The sequence below is a fragment of the Onychostoma macrolepis genome, chromosome 25 (assembly GCF_012432095.1).
Source record: "Onychostoma macrolepis isolate SWU-2019 chromosome 25, ASM1243209v1, whole genome shotgun sequence".
In the NCBI taxonomy this organism is placed as follows: Eukaryota; Metazoa; Chordata; class Actinopteri; order Cypriniformes; family Cyprinidae; genus Onychostoma; species Onychostoma macrolepis.
In genome coordinates this window covers 10,985,441-11,001,134 of record NC_081179.1, presented here as the reverse complement: position 1 = coordinate 11,001,134, position 15,694 = coordinate 10,985,441, and the positions used below count along the sequence as shown (strand labels likewise).

At 38.1% G+C, this 15,694-nt stretch overlaps 3 protein-coding genes and 2 long non-coding RNA genes across 13 annotated transcripts in view; 2 read left to right on the top strand and 3 right to left on the bottom strand.

The window, feature by feature from the left end:
- far1 (fatty acyl CoA reductase 1) overlaps nucleotides 1–618 on the bottom strand; it is a 31,291-nt gene extending 30,673 nt beyond the window's left edge. For both annotated transcript variants that reach the window (XM_058766489.1, XM_058766488.1), the window contains exon 1: nucleotides 448–618. The gene's annotated coding sequence lies outside the window, so the exon portion shown is untranslated. The remainder of the gene's footprint in view (nucleotides 1–447) is intronic.
- A 94-nt stretch (nucleotides 619–712) lies between these two features.
- Nucleotides 713–4,802, bottom strand: LOC131533970 (uncharacterized). 2 transcript variants are annotated; one of them, XR_009269278.1, is made up of 6 exons: nucleotides 4,709–4,802; nucleotides 4,488–4,608; nucleotides 4,199–4,389; nucleotides 2,501–4,062; nucleotides 2,232–2,353; nucleotides 713–1,399 (listed from the first exon to the last, which is right to left on the bottom strand). It is a non-coding gene; the product is annotated as an uncharacterized LOC131533970 (long non-coding RNA). The 2 variants fall into 2 exon arrangements; XR_009269277.1 differs by lacking the exon at nucleotides 713–1,399 and having other exon boundaries at nucleotides 1,431–2,353.
- Nucleotides 2,938–10,034, top strand: LOC131533965 (ovochymase-2-like). Of its 2 annotated transcripts, none has more exons than XM_058766486.1 (16): nucleotides 2,938–3,113; nucleotides 3,206–3,378; nucleotides 3,471–3,566; nucleotides 3,669–3,820; nucleotides 3,971–4,166; nucleotides 4,336–4,450; nucleotides 4,542–4,675; nucleotides 4,761–4,904; nucleotides 5,616–5,746; nucleotides 6,131–6,224; nucleotides 7,843–7,974; nucleotides 8,486–8,566; nucleotides 8,828–9,005; nucleotides 9,096–9,150; nucleotides 9,301–9,493; nucleotides 9,731–10,034. In XM_058766486.1, exons 1-16 carry the CDS (start codon nucleotides 2,938–2,940, stop codon nucleotides 9,886–9,888), a joined length of 2,208 nt encoding a protein of 735 aa, XP_058622469.1. In that variant the 3' UTR covers nucleotides 9,889–10,034. The 2 variants fall into 2 exon arrangements, with proteins under 2 accessions (XP_058622469.1, XP_058622470.1); XM_058766487.1 differs by having other exon boundaries at nucleotides 9,734–9,861.
- Nucleotides 5,747–14,041, bottom strand: LOC131533969 (uncharacterized). 6 transcript variants are annotated; one of them, XR_009269275.1, is made up of 9 exons: nucleotides 13,743–14,040; nucleotides 12,150–12,336; nucleotides 12,009–12,032; nucleotides 10,650–10,829; nucleotides 10,318–10,396; nucleotides 10,028–10,136; nucleotides 8,791–9,003; nucleotides 8,552–8,687; nucleotides 5,747–5,874 (listed from the first exon to the last, which is right to left on the bottom strand). It is a non-coding gene; the product is annotated as an uncharacterized LOC131533969 (long non-coding RNA). The 6 variants fall into 6 exon arrangements; XR_009269272.1 differs by having other exon boundaries at nucleotides 10,028–10,396; nucleotides 10,650–10,823; nucleotides 12,136–12,336; nucleotides 13,743–14,041; XR_009269271.1 differs by having other exon boundaries at nucleotides 10,028–10,396; nucleotides 13,743–14,041.
- LOC131533967 (NADH-cytochrome b5 reductase 2) lies at nucleotides 10,929–15,431 on the top strand. The gene is made up of 9 exons (XM_058766490.1): nucleotides 10,929–11,443; nucleotides 12,143–12,301; nucleotides 12,401–12,473; nucleotides 12,579–12,685; nucleotides 12,792–12,921; nucleotides 13,140–13,223; nucleotides 13,343–13,428; nucleotides 14,822–14,921; nucleotides 15,029–15,431. The coding sequence occupies exons 1-9, from the start codon at nucleotides 11,429–11,431 to the stop codon at nucleotides 15,199–15,201; spliced, it is 927 nt and encodes a 308-aa protein (XP_058622473.1). The 5' UTR covers nucleotides 10,929–11,428; the 3' UTR covers nucleotides 15,202–15,431.
- Nucleotides 15,432–15,694: the final 263 nt, after the last annotated feature.

Sequence of the window (15,694 nt, the reverse complement as noted above, 5' to 3'; positions counted from 1 at the left end):
AAAAATGAAAATATCAATGATCACATAAATGCACACAATTAATAAGGCAATAAAGTGTAATAAATACATATTTTATAACTGTACAATAATAAAAGCTAAAGCACACAGACTGCAATAAAAAAACAAAAAAATTCAACAGACCCTATGTTTTTAATATCAACGGGTTCTTCAAGCGAAAGAAATAGTCACCAATATGAAAATGGAACAAGGAGAAATTCCTCGATAAAATTGTGCATTAAATTACTGTAAGCACTGGTAAAAGCAGCTTAGCATTACTTTCCAGCTGTGCGTCTTTCAGGGAGGATTTCCTACACACCAGCGCTGAAAACCCCGCATGCGAAAGTGTGCTAACGGCTAGCATTCACTCTCTAAAAACGTGCAAACTCGATTTTGAGCTCAGGGAGAACGAGGCAGCAAAGAATATAACTGAAGCACTCGAACGCTTACCTGAGATGTTTAGTATATTCCCCGCGCTGTTTTTTGCGAGGCGATCCTAAAGTGCCCTATCCAGCAGTGATGGGAAACGCAGTGGGGTTGTAGCTTAGCTTCGCTGGAGAGGAACTGTGATGGGTTGCCAAATGATGCGTTTCAGGAGAGGACCGACGTCACAACCCACCACACGCGAGGAACGACGCTTTTCGTGATAATCCTATGTAGAGTCAAAACAATTGGTATGCATCTGAAATATTCAGTGTATATTCGCTAGTGAGAGTTTAACGGGTTCTGGAAAGAGATCACAGTGTATTAAAAATCATCCCGGGTTTTAGATTCTTCCTCAGAGTAGGATTTTGTCCATAATCCCTCAAGGGACAATAGTGCCTCTGAAATGTTATTGTAAAATCCAATAGCATTAAGAACAATGTGGTAGTGGCGTATGTCAGTCCTTAAAATGTAAGGAATAGATAAAAAAAAAAAAAGTATGGCTAAAAGTTTGTGACCTATGCTGGATAACCTGAATGAAATGGGGCAGTTTACATTTGCAGACTGCAACTGAAAGTATGGTTTGCAATATTTGCTAACAGCATGGCACTTCCCTAAATATGAGCAAAATAATCCTGATTTATCCATTACATAGCCTGTAATTATCTTGTCAGTCTGAACCATTTTCAAATCACTTAACACAACATGAATCAGCTTCCAGTATAACTCTATTAGCCTAGTAAGATTCTAGATCTAATGTATCCTATATTTCTTTTTAAGCTTTTAAAAAGAAAAAGCCCCCACAAAGTAACTTCCATGATACATTGAGAAAATCATGTTACTGTCAAATACTGGTACAGAGGTTTTTAAAAGTAAATCTATGCTGGGAATCCACATAAAACAAAGAATTTCAGGTTTATCTGGCTTCTTATGTACTGTGGTTTACCATGGTCTCCAGGTAACAGGCCTCAAGAGACTCCTGTTGGATATAACAGAACAAAAGAGCATTATAGTTCACTAGAACTATTGTGCTGGACTACATTTGCATGGAACAATTGACAGTTGGGTTTAAACAGCATATGAATTTATATCTTTCTCTCCCCCTCAGCTTCTGTTTGTGGTGATTTGGGGCCTTGGTTGAATAGACTGAACTTGACAAGTCAATTTGTCTAAGATTCTTTTTGCAAGAAGAATTTCTTCAGCTTTTGTTCTCTGCAGACAAAAGCACAAATGTGTTGACAATTTTATGACAGGATACCCATCCTTGTTTGGTTTGGTGTCGCCAGTGGTGAGTTTCATACCATCACAGCTACAATTGTCTTTTGTATTAAGAAGAGCTTCCCTACTGTTTACTAGACATCTGGTTTGTGTAAATTCTCTGACACAGGCAAAGCAGAGTGGATTGGCATGGTTTTTTTCAAATGCATCTAGTACACGAATTCACAAATCTTTCGAATGTCTAAAATGTGTGAGATCAAACTAGATAATAGGGTTTAGTTTAACTGGTAGAAAATTAAAGTTCAATAGGAATCTGCAAAATACACACATTAAACTCATAGCTAAAACGGCATACAACAAATAATGTCCATTTCCTTTCAGAAATGTTTGGAATTGTTGAGTATATCCTCTTTAAAGATTTGAATTATGAGAGAAAGAATCTACTTAAACTCCCACTTAAATGAATTCATAAATTGCCTAATATCTTCATTCTGTTTCATTATTAATTGTATATTTATTACATATTGAATGTGAGTGCACAATTTTAAGCAAAAAGTCTGAGAGTGCTAAAAATCCAACAGCTTCCAATAAACCTTTAGATTAAAAGGTCATTCTGGTCCTTGAGGGAAACATCATTGTCAATGGAGGAACTTTTCTCCTTCAGCTGAATCACAAGTGGCTGTAAAATCTTTTTTCTGCTGATGCTCTTTGTAACCTACAGAAAAATAAGACAAACACATGCACAAAATATTTAAGTATTCTATTGTCAAAGTGGATCAGTCAGTAGACTGAAAAACTATCACATATAAAATATCTTGGTATAAAATTTACATTTCATTTATGTAACATGCTAGATGCTTACCATGCAATCTTCTGTTCAACACGCCTGTTTCCTGTGTGAAGTTAATGAGTAACCACAGTACTCCATTTGTCAAAAAGACCACCCCTCCATCCCTTCTATAAATACCCCGATCTTAGTCTTTAACAGAAGAGGACACAGAATGTCTGAATTATCCTACAGAACCTTTGTTGGTTTTCTCATCTTGTTGGGTTGTCTTGGAATGGCCTTTGCTGTTCATGCTAGTGGTAAGAAAATGTTTAATTCATTTGTACGGGAACAAGTCACAGATTAATGACAAAGTTTTGTCCTGCCATACCCAGATGCAAAATGTGGATCTACTAAGGTTAGAGGCATCCTTGACCGTTCTTTGAGGGTTATTGGAGGATCAGAGGCCAGACGAGGTTCCCATCCGTGGCTGGCACGTAACTGTTCAACCTTACAAATTGCATTATAAACTAATGCAATACTACAGTTTTTACATTCCAAAAGGCATTGAAGTATATGTCAGTATGAAAAATTCATTCTATCATCTACAGGTGTCGCTTAGGATCAGAGGATCGCATTTCTGTGCTGCAGCGATCTTGACAGAACACTGGCTTTTGACCGCTGCTCATTGCTTTGCAAGTGTATCCACGTAGGTCCACTCAATTTAACCATGACTAATCATAACTTTTAACTCTGTCAACACTTCAGTGACTTTCTCTCAAATATAACTGCCTGCCCTAGGGACTTCCTGCACAAAATTGAGGCTGTAGCAGGTGATTTAAACCAAACAAAAGTTGACAGAGGGGAGCAGAACTTCCAGGTAAAGTCCATAAAGTTCCATGAAAAATATCAGCGCTCCTCTCCCATGAGCTACGACATTGCTTTGCTTGAGATCAAAGGACGGATTCACTTTGGCAAGTCATTCTGTGAGATTACCACAATTTATGTATTTTCATATAGTTTTAGAACTATTTTTAGAGATAAACACAATATGTGTGTTTTCTAGGTGATTTTATTAAGCCTGTTTGCCTGCCTTACCCTGGTGAGAGGTTTCCACCCAAGACCATGTGTGTTGTTGGTGGATGGGGTCGTATTACTGAGAGTGAGAAGTCATTTGAACAACATTGAAATAACAATTAATACTTGAGAGAAAGATTTCAAATATCTAAAACCATAAAGGTGAAGAGGTCTGCCTTTTCTTTAGAAGGGCCACTTTCTTCGGTTCTTCAGGAGGTGCAACTGAACCTGTTAGAGCAAAACAAGTGCAAACATGTCCTACAAACACTTAGACCTGGGCAGAAGACCTTCACAGTCCTGTGTGCTGGCCCAGAGAGAGGAGGGAGAGATGCCTGCCAAGTAAGTTGACACTAAAGATGTTCCCCCAACATTAACTTTGAATTACAGTATTAACATCCCGCAAATTACTAACACCTATGAGAGTGGTTCAGGTTGGTAAAGATGGTCCAAAGATGGCTTTGAGTTCCTCTCTGTCCTCATGTGCTCCAGGGGGATTCTGGGGGTCCCCTCCTCTGCCCCAGAGCAGATGGACGCTGGGTGGCTGTGGGAGTCACATCATGGGGTAAGGGTTGTGGGCGAAGCTGGAATAACAACAAGATCAAACCCTCATCCAGAAGAGGCTCACCTGGAGTATTCACTGATGTCTTAATGTTCCTGTCATGGATCAAGTCTAATCTTAGAAAAGGTGGGTACTGTGATCGAGTTAGAGCTTCTTACCTGCTTTCAATCTCGTAGGACTGGTAGTGGTTAATACTCGGGTTTAGTAACTGAAAGACTGGCACTTGAGCAAGACATTAACCTCAAGTTTCTGTAGGTACTGCAAGTCAATTTAAATAATGACTACTTGCCTATAGAACTCAACATAGTTGCAGACAGGTCCCTGTGCGGTGTACCTGATGGAGTTGTACCTGGAAGTGAAGGCATCATCAGAAATCCAGCTCACCCAGGTCAAAGCTACAACAACAATGAGTGAGTCACATCTGAAGCATCTTAGATATTTGCAAACCAAAGGCAGCATCGGAAACTTTCACAGCAGTTTATCTTTACATTTTTGCCATAGGATGTGTCTGTGGTCCATTCAAGTTCCCACTAGAGAACATATTCTACTGGAGTTCCTAGAGTTTGACCTGGAGAATGACACACAGTGCTACAGCGATCATCTGACTGTGTATGTGGATGAAGACAGGCGAATAGGTGGGAGAAACTATGGCTTTGTTGTTGTTCTACCTTCTGCAAGTGGTTGTGAGGTTCCATGTTTTCTTGTGACCTTGTTCAACAGGTCGATTCTGTGGTGGTCAACCTCCATCTCTGATCCTTATTGCTGGTTCCCACAGTATCATAGTGCAGTTTGGGTCTGATGTAAGCAGCACAGGTGCAGGATTTTCCATCCAATTCAGTGGCGTTGACAAGGACTACAGTTTTGGTGAGTTGAATCTGTTCGACTGGTTTCTCTTGTTGTTGTGCACCCAATTCTGAAAATCCTACAGTACAAAGTTCCTTGAAAGTGACAATAATGCTTGCAGAAATCTGAAGATTCAAGCCTGTTTGGTGACAGTACAATGACAATGCAGAATAAGCTGTGCAGCTGTAGAGTATAGTACTGATCACCATGCATTGCATGGATGCTTGGAACAACATGCTTGCTAACTGTGTACTTGATTAGCATGCTTGCACAGGCCTGATGATGTTGTTTTCGAGCATTGCCTCATTTACATGTCTGTGTATCCATACAGTCCTGTTATTAAAAAACGTTCCACCCTAATTGTGCTCTCCTTAGCAGCACAAGTTGTGCCCGACTGATCTGTTGGTTTCATCACTTGGTCTGCAAGGTGTGTTCATTTCCCCAGTCAGGTTGAGAGGCAAACTAACTTTTCCCCTGTAGAATTCTGTTATCACACTCCTGCCGATAGGCTCCTCAGAGAGCGGAGAGCTTTTCTCAATGGGACCATTTCCATAGTTACATGTCTGCCAGGGGGACAACTACCAGTGGTAAGTTCGGAGAAGGTAAGAGCTAGGTTCAAATCACCACCCTCCTCCCCTCAGTATGACCCTTGCCAGACAGAAATGTGACACCGTGCTGCAACGTCATCGGCCGGGCTCCATTCCACCAGTTTCTCCTTTTGTGTTTGTGCAGGGGCTGAATGTGGAACAGTGGTGCTGTTACAGCCCAAGGGGGCTGTGCAGAGCCCCGCCTACCCGCAAGCCTACAGCAACAACACTCTTTGCCGCTGGGTCATCTATGCCCCAGAAGGCCACATAGTCAAGGTAAAAACAACTCTTCAGCTCTTGTGTTGGCCCAGTCATTGCCTGGTGTCTCCTCTGTCCAGTCGTGACCTGTCTGTCCGGTCATGAATGCATGCATGCAGTGAGATTGGAACCTCTGATCAGTTTCACTGCAAGAGAGAATGTGATACTCAATTAGACTCTAAAGAGCGACGCCATGACGTCACAGCAGTCATGTAAAGCTGGTTGTTTCCTGCTGTTTACAAAGTGCAATGTAAACTGTTTCAAATTAAGAACCTTTCAGATTTTTTGTGTTATGATACAGAAAACCAAACTTAGCTATGCTATGTGCATAATCATATCACTCTGTTTGCTATATGCTAACACGCTAATAATAATGGAATAACTTCGCTATGTGCCTTAAAGCTTGACTTTGACGACTTTGACCTTGAGGAGTCAGAGAACTGCAAATACGATTCACTCACAGTGTTTGGAGACATTGATGGCAAGGATGAAATAGGTAAAGTACAAAACAATTTTTTAAATGTAATATTATTATAATCTGAAATAACTATTTTCTCTTTGGATAAACAGTACTTAAAATGTAAGAAATATTTCTTATTTAAATAAATTTTGAAAACAGTTCTGCTGCTTAATATTTTTATGGAAACCGTGATACATTTTTTTTTTCAGGATTCTTTGATGAATAGAACAGCATTTAAAGGGATAGTTCACCCAAAAATGAAAATTACCCCATGATTCACTCACCCTCAAACCACCCTAGTTGTAAATGACTTTCTTCTTTCAGACACATACAATCGGAGTTGTATTAAAAAATGTCCTGGCTCTTTCAATCTTTATAATGGCAGTGAATGGTGGTCAGGATTTTTTCAATCAATCAATCAAACTTTATTTATAAAGCATCTTAAAAACACCGAAGTGGACCAAAGTGCTGTACAGAAAAACATTTTTAGGAAAATAAAGTGCGTCCATCCATCATAAAATGTACTCCACATGGCTCTGAGGGTTAAAGGTCCCATGGTATGAAAATTTCACTTTATGAGGTTTTTTAACATTAATATGAGTTGCCCTAGCCTGCCTATGGTCCCCCAGTGGCTAGAAATGGCGATCGGTGTAAACCGAGCCCCGAGTATCCTGCTTCACCTTTGAGAAAATGAAAGCTCAGATGGCCCAATCTGGAATCTTCCCTTTATGTCGTCATACGGGGGAAAGGTTACCTCCCCTTTCTCTGCTTTGCCCGCCCATGAGAAAATGAGCTACTACTGTGTGAGTTTTCCTCGAGAGACATCATGACTTGCAAACGAGCGAAGCATGATAGTTGCTCAGTGTTTGGATGTACAAATGAACACCGAAGTATTTTTTTAGTTCCTTCATCCAAGCCTATGGCTAGCATTAGCTACATGATAATAACTGTAACAGCATACATAAACAAACCAACTAAAGTAACGTACCGTATCCAGACACAATATTTTAAACTAAACATTCGGAGACGTCCTGCTGTAGCCGCTGAGTTGCAACTTCTTCATCCGGTGCTTCTTCATTCGGATCAGATTCTGGGTCAAACTGAAAAGCTTGAATGACTGCGTGTCTACAAGCCATTGCGATACATCCACTGTCAACATTAGCGCATGGTAGCGCAAGCTGGTTAAGGCCACACCCCCACCCTCCACCTTGCCCCGCCTCTCTGGTCTTTAAAGCTACAGACACAGAAATGGCGCGTCCTAAGGAAAGCTCATTGTGGGACTGGCTCATAGTGGCTGAAATTCTGCACCAAGGCTGAATTTCGGGAAACAGACTTCAGATACAGTATTAGGGACCACGTAGGCCTATATAAAAGCATCCAAAAGGTAGCATGTCATGGGACCTTTAATAAAGGCCTTCTGATGTGAATCGATGTGTTTGTGTAAGAAAAATATCCATTTAAAACTTTATAAACCATAATCTCCAGCTTTCGCTAACTGTTGTACGTGCGTTCATGAGAGAGTGGAGTTCCAGCGGATGGCGTAGGACGTAGGCTTGATTCATATATTTTTCTATCCCTTTAAAGATTTTACACTGTACCGTGATGGGAAATGTAGTCTTCAAGTGCTCTGCTATTTTAATTTTTGTGTTTTAAGTGGTTATATGTGGCGCGAGTGTCCCTCCAGCTGTTCTCAGCTACGGTCGCACAATGCTTCTACAGTTTAGCACAGACAACACCATCTCTGCCCATGGTTTCAACGCCTCCTTTTCTTTTATCAGCGAAAAAGGTGAGAGTCAACATGAGTGAAGAAAAATGCGCTCAGGAGGTGTTCACATTTCAACCAACCACAAACCTGACCCACATGTCTAAATAGTATGCCACAGTTTAAACACGCAAGCCAGCCTAAAAATATTTATACTTCCTCTGAAAGGTCAACAGTAAAGTTAAAAGTTAAAAACACATTACAGTCTATGCGCATTTATACATATATTTTACTTTATAAAACTTAATTTAAAAAAATAAAAAATAATTTGATATTGTCATGTCATGTATGATATACATTGTGTATAAATTTTACTTTTCCCTTGATTATGTTAGCAATATAATTTATAATTATAATATTTATATTAAATTAGAAGATATACCTAACAAAATATATTGTCATTTCTGCAACAAAGACACAATGAATAATGCTTAATATACAGAACCCAACATACTAAGTCTTTCTTTGACACCACTGAGTTTGTAACCAAAGACTGATGTGTGAAATGATGACAAAAATGATTTTGTCATCACAGATCTCAGAGAGACGGCGTTTGAAGATCAGGGGGAAGAAGCAGATGATGACAGCAGAGTTCTCTCACCACATTTGCAGGCTGGTTTGTGCTGCACACACGCTTGCTTTTGTCCTTTCTGCTGTCCACAGTCACATTGACTTTTTTGTTGAGCTCTAAAAGAGACTCCTTGTCTCAGAGGGCCTTTAGAATGCGTGGAATCCAGCTGGAGTCAAAAAATGTGTAAAATAAGGGAACACACACATATTGAGTCACAAATGAGAATGTGTTTATCTCTGAACAGACTGTGAATGTGTATTTGGTTTTACCGCAAGCATTCATGCACATGTTCCACTGAATTCCCAGCTCCGTATGGAATGCCTGACATCTTTGCTACCTCTGGATTGGATACCCCAAGGACAACAGAGGATGATGGGAAACTGTCGTGGCACGTGAACATTAGTTTGGGTGCAGGTTATGAATGCAGTGGGGCGATCATCCAGTCACAATGGATCCTTACTGATGCACACTGTGTCTATAAACTGTGAGAAAAAATTACCATTGGAAAAAGACATTCAAACTTATTCAAAATAGTATAGTACCTTATTTATGATGATTGATCATTTCTTTGTAGGGAAGAACAACATTTGAGATTTTTATCAGTGACAGCAGGAGGCTCAAAGAAACAGGTGAGAAGGACATCGACAGGAAGAACAAGAACATTGGATTTGGGATCAAATTCATTCATCTTGTGTCTTAAAGGGATAGTTCACCCAAAAATGACTACAGAATTTTCATTTTTGGGTGAACTATTCCTTTAACACATATTTATTTCTCAGATCTGTGATGTGATTGGAGTACTCGTACACCCTCATTACAGCCCGTTCTCTCTTGACTACAATGTGGCTTTGCTTAAGCTGAGCTCTCCATTAAATCTCAGTGAAAGTACGCAGCCTGTCTGTCTACCCTCTGCTGGACAGGAAATCCCACCCTCCCTCCATTGCTGGGCTCCGGCGTGGACCAGCCAAATGTGTACGTCACCCGTCTGCCTTCACAAGTTGACCATTGTGATGGTTACACAATAGTCTGGCTGATATCTGTGTGTGTGCAAACATAACATTTCATGACTACTTGTTGAATAAATTGAATGCTGACCTAGTGTTGAACTTTCAAAACTTGAATGTCACTTGAACAACTTTCCTAAAGCATCATTTTAATTTCTCTGTTGCACATTTTGAGCTTTAGGTGAATGTTATGCACTCTTTTTAGCAGGACATGGGCAGTGCAGACCTGTACGGCTAAAAATATCAGTGCTGGAACGAGCAGTGTGTGAACAACACCACAGAACTACATTGACACCTACTATGCTATGTGTTGGACTGAGCAGTGGAGAGTCATGCATGGTGAGGAACTGTAAACTACACTAAACTGTTTACTATAAGGAAATGTAATTGAAGAAATGCTGACCTCTAGTGGGTAAGTTTGGTAATGATTCTTAAAATGCGTGCTCCATTATTTAAAGGGATAGTTCATCCAAAAATGAAAATTCTGTCATTAATTACTCACCCTCATGTCGTTCCAAACCCATGAGACCTTCGTTCATCTTCAGAACACAAATTAATATATCTTTGATGAAATTCAAGAGCTTACTGACCCTCCATAGACAGCAACGGAACTGACACATTCAAGGCCCAGAAAGGAAGTAAGGACATCGTTAAAATAGTCCTTGTGACATCAGTAACAACATCAATAACATGACAGTGACAACATGACAGATGTAGCGCATCCGCATTACATTCATGCTATACAGAACATACATAGCTGTCGCAAAGTAATTACATATTCAAAAGAAGTACCTAGAGAGAGATGTGATTTCAGTTGCAGCCTATGGCTTTCTTTGATGTAACAACGAAAGGAGATTAATCAGCACAAGCTCTAAAAAAAGCACAGAAAAAGTAATGACAATATATGAGAAACAGACCAAATTTGCTAATGAGCACCATTGTTACTACCACGTTCAAAAATAGAGAAGATATTTTGAAAACTGTTGGCTCAACAAAGAAATTCTGGAATGGCATGAGGGTGAGAAAATAATGGCAGAATAAATTTTTTTGGGTGAGCAATTCATTTGAAGTCAATGTTGCAAATGTTGATGCGGAAATGCAAATTTCGGTGAATAATAGCTTACATTTGTTTCTTTTCTCCGGAATATTGTTTCACTCTAGACTCACTGGACTGCTGGACCTCTCGTTTGTCTAACAAACACATCTGGTGTTGTTCTGATGGGAGTGAAGAGTTGGGGAGAACCTTGTGGTGGAATCCAGAAGCCTGCGGTATATTCCTCAGTACCAGCCATCATGCACTGGATCTCACAGCATTTAGACATGGAGTGAAAACCTCACACATTAACATTTGTTGTTTACTTACTAGCATATGTATTTCTTGTTCAGAAAAAAAAAAAACTGTTAGCAAAATTCAGTATTTTTTTTTGTAAAATCTTTCTTTATAAAGAACTCTGAAACATTTTTTAGTTAAAAAAAAAATGGGATCACCTTTGCTAACTTGAATAAAACATTTTAAAACTTCAAAAATGTCAGCCATTTTTGTTCCTACTCTAATGGCCTTTGCCTAACATACTGTACTTGAGGGGTTTCCTTGACCCATCCCTCTGAATGTGTTGTCATGCAGTGGGGTGATCGGACACCATTCACACACATACACGAACAACCATAGGCCATGCTCTGTCACTGCCTGCTCATTTGAATATTCTATTCTTATTGGCTAGGGCCACTGAGAGGCCTACTCCAATTGGCTGCATTTCATTAACTCCATCTACTCTTCTACTATCAACTGGCCTTGGTGCAAAGGTTGGAATACAGCAAAGAAATGAACCATGAACAAATTCTACCTCACATAACCTGAACCCTGACCATACTAAAGGATACAGTACAGGAAAAAGACTGCAGCATGGATCAAGTTCTAGTGAGTAATTTCTCCCTTTTTAAATTTACTGCACTTTCACAAATTCACTGCTTTGCAAAAGCAATTAGCACCTTCCCTTTCCTCCCTGTCAGTTTCACAGTTGTCTGTTGATTTTATTCTGGTTCGAATGACAGCAGTGGAAAGAAGGTGAGAGGTAATTACAGACATATGCAGGTTATCAACTCAATGTTGAATGTAGCACAATATGCCAATAGTTTATAAGTGTTAGTTGCTCTGTATACTGTCAAATGTTTAAATACACCTACTCTGTTATTATGACTATTTTAACATTTTAGAATAATAGTTAAGCCATCAAAACATATGCAAGCATGGGAATTATGTGAACTCATGCATTAAAAACTATAGAAAAAGTAATGTGGTTTATATAATTAATTTTATTATTACAGCTCATATTAATTTTAAAACTAGTAGAATATGTTATTCTATATATTATTATTCTATAAAAATATAGAATAATAGTAGTTAATTCATTAAAATATTGCAACTATAGGAATTATGTAGTGTCGAATTGTTAAATAATTAAATTGTATTAAATAATACATACATTTAACACTCTCTAGTCCCTTTCCTGAAAAGAAAGATATGCATTTATAATTAAAATGATTAGTATAATTAAACTTTACATTTATATTGATAATTTTATTATTTAGTTAGTAATGTGTTTAACGTACTTTGCAGACAGTACCTGTGCTAATCGGGATATCTATAGTGGTGATCACAGTCCTCTTCCTCCTCCTAAAACCAGGAGGGTCCAATGGAGATCAGAAGCAAAGCAAGTTTCCAAAAACCTTGCAAGATCCCAATGTGAAATATCCATTGCCACTCATAGAGAAAGAGGTCAGTCAGAATTTAAATGTGAACAGAGATTTCTCCTGCAAAGGAAAGCATGAATATTACTGCAACTCAACTGAACTACTTGTATTTGCTTTGCAACAGGAAATCACTCATGACACGAAAAAATTCCGGTTTGGTCTTCCGTCCTCTTCTCACATTCTTGGTCTCCCTATTGGTAGGGCATTGCGCTATATACCTTTATCACGTCACCTGACCTTGAAATCTGACACAGTATCACCTGACTTGTTTTCTAAGCCGGATCTTGTATTCTGTGTCACAGGTCAGCATGTTTACCTGTCTGCAAAGGTGAATGGGAATCTGGTTATTCGTGCATACACACCTGTGTCCAGCGATGAGGACCAGGGACACGTAGATCTAGTTGTTAAGGTGCGATGCAATACATTTTGTAGTTGCAAATGACTGGTTATATTTTATAGTTGGCTATACTTCATACGTTTTTCAAAAAATTCCTTTCTTTAATATCTCACGTAAGGTCTACTATAAAAATACTCATCCAAACTATCCCGATGGAGGCAAGATGTCTCAGTACTTGAATGATATGAAGATTGGAGACACCATTGACTTTAGGGGTCCAAATGGATTACTGGTATACAATGGAAATGGTAAGGAAAAATACAATATAATAGCCTAACATACTTCTCACATAATTTACAATATGTGTACACCATTGTTTTGTTTGATGTAGTGTATTCAGTCACTAGAGGGCGATGTCTTATTATTTTAAAATTGCTATAACAAATGCATGACCTGCATACACGATGCATTTTAAAATATTTAAATGCTTCAGATTGCTAATATATTTCCTTACTGACATTTACAGGGCAGTTTGCTATTCGACCTGATAAAAAAACTGAACCCAAAGTGCGGAAGTTCAGACACGTGGGCATGATTGCTGGAGGAACAGGTATTGATGGACATATTTTGAACGGGCTCCAAAGTATTCTTAGTAGGTTTCCAGGCTTTGCTGCCAAGATAATTCATCAAATTATGTATTAATTGAAGATGACACGTTCATTCTTTCAGGCATCACTCCAATGCTACAGCTGATCAGGAGTATAACCGCAGATCCAGCTGACAACACCAAGTGCTCACTTATATTTGCCAACCAGGTCAGTCACATTATGACGGAATATTCATTATGCAAATAAATTAATAAGCAATTCAATACTGTAACAATGAAGATCAATATGCGAATGGAGATTAAACACTGCAAAAAATATGTTTCTGACAATGAAATTTGGAGCCTAATGTGACATAGGCCTACTAATTAATGAGATAGCCTACAGAATTCTCTTTCTTACTAATTATTATTAGTAAAATATTGTTTTTGTTAAGAAATGTTTTGTTCATGTGTTGCTTTCCAGTATCAACATCTAAACATCCCCAATTAAGTAAATGATATAGAAAAACTTATGTTTCATACATAAATTAGCTTCTTCTTGCATACATTTCTCTCCACCCAAGAAAATAGTTCCAACGGTTGTAAAAGCTGTACAGGCGGAAAGCAGGACTGGAGTCAGTTAGTGAGTGGAGGGGAGCGCTGCATATCCTCTCCGCTTGAGATCCGTTCCGGGTTTTCTGTTTTCACTTTCCCCGCTCCAAGTAAGCAGGGCGCGAAATAAAACGTTGACGCTTGAAACTTTGAAAAAGTCGTTCCATACTACAAGACAAAACCAATCAAACCAATCAAAATTGGTTCTATAAAAGTAGATTAATTTACTTTAGTAAAAATAATTAAATTGCAAAATAAAATAAAATAAACAATTCAGATATTTTCTGAACACAAGTCTGAACATTTCACAAATAAACATCCTGATAGATTTATCTGAAAACAAGACTTAATATCTAATATGTAATTTTTATGTGGTTTCTGAATTATAGGGGAGCATACAAGTATAAATATAATTTTCCATTAATAATAAAAAAAAAATATATATATACAAAGTTTCATAGAAATGATGGGTCCTCTAAATAAAAAATAAATAAAATTTAAACTTTTAATTTGAGATTTCTAAACACTTGTTTAGAATTACAGTAGTATATTTTGGTCCATATACGTTGCGTTCATTCGTTTTTTTGATTTAAAATTGAAAAAAGAAACATGAGAAAATGGCACCATTTTCGTTTTTTCAAAAAAAAAGAAAAAACAAGAAATCGCCTTGATTTGCCGTTTTTACATTCAGGGGTAGAAAATGGATAAACAGCTTGAATGTGCAATTTCCACGTGTGGGAGGGAATTAAACGCCCCTTTTCACTGATTGGTCATGCCAAAAATGAAACGGTGCCGTTATCATGTCTTCTTCAGTACCGTGTAACAGAATAAGTGTCCTCCGCTGTTAAAGCGTTTATGTGGTTTATGAAAAATATAGGTTTATGTGGACCTATATTTTTCACAAGTGTTTATATTTTACATACTTGCCAAGAAGCACATCATTCACACTTAAACATCAGAACAGCTTGTTTGTCAGCTGTGCTCTAAGAAAGTGTGTTTTACTCCCACAGACCGAGAAGGACATATTGTTACGCAAAGAGCTGGATGAAGTTCATAGAAATCACCCCGATAAACTCAATCTGTGGTACACACTGGACAAGCCCTCTGAAGGTACAGTTCATCTGATATAAATATCTAGATGGAGACTAATAATGATCATTTGACTGCCCTGCAGTAGAGATGACTGTGAGGGTTTTCTGTCTATGTTCTTGTGACAGGGTGGAAATACAGCAAAGGGTTTGTTGATGCTGACATGATAAAAGACCATCTCCCGCCTCCGGCCAGTGATGTGCTCATCGTGATGTGCGGTCCACCCCCCATGATCCAGTACGCGTGTCTGCCAAACCTCGACAAGCTGGGCTACAAAACAGAGAATACTTTTGCATACTAAGTCTCCTGCCACTGATATTGCAAAACAAATTCTCTGATAATTTGTAAAAGGTGGTTTACATCTTGTTAAACATGTCAAATTGTTGCCAGATGTTGGTTTAAAAAGAGATCTTTTTTGTTTTGTTTTTTTTGTTTAAAGTTATTTTCCATGTTTTTAAAAAATTTGTATTACTTTACACTGATATTTAGGGCAAGAATAATAATGAAAACAATAATAAAAAAGGAAAACACCTTTTGAATAAAATTTTTCATTTCTTACAAACCTCAGAAAATTTGATTATAGATTTCTCTGAAAACAAGACATAATATATTAATTATTGACAATGATCAAGACCAATAACAATCAAGAAAATTATTTATGAATGGGTGCATTTAAATAAAATATATAAATATAATATATGTGATAATTAGAATATTATTATTTTGACAGATTTCTTTGAAAACAAGACTTAATATATTAGGTAATGACAATTATTTTTGCTGTAAAAGGATAA

Bases quoted from the DNA above. Each gene is read 5' to 3' on its own strand.
- LOC131533967 (XM_058766490.1), top strand. The intron at 12,922-13,139 runs GTAAGGAAAAAT...TGACATTTACAG, and splicing joins ACTGGTATACAATGGAAATG to GGCAGTTTGCTATTCGACCT. The intron at 14,922-15,028 runs GTACAGTTCATC...TTCTTGTGACAG, and splicing joins ACTGGACAAGCCCTCTGAAG to GGTGGAAATACAGCAAAGGG.
- LOC131533965 (XM_058766486.1), top strand. From the start codon at position 2,938: ATGCAATACTACAGTTTTTACATTCCAAAAGGCATTGAAGTATATGTC. The intron at 3,821-3,970 runs GTAAGTTGACAC...CATGTGCTCCAG, and splicing joins GAGGGAGAGATGCCTGCCAA to GGGGATTCTGGGGGTCCCCT. The intron at 4,167-4,335 runs GTGGGTACTGTG...ACTTGCCTATAG, and splicing joins CAAGTCTAATCTTAGAAAAG to AACTCAACATAGTTGCAGAC.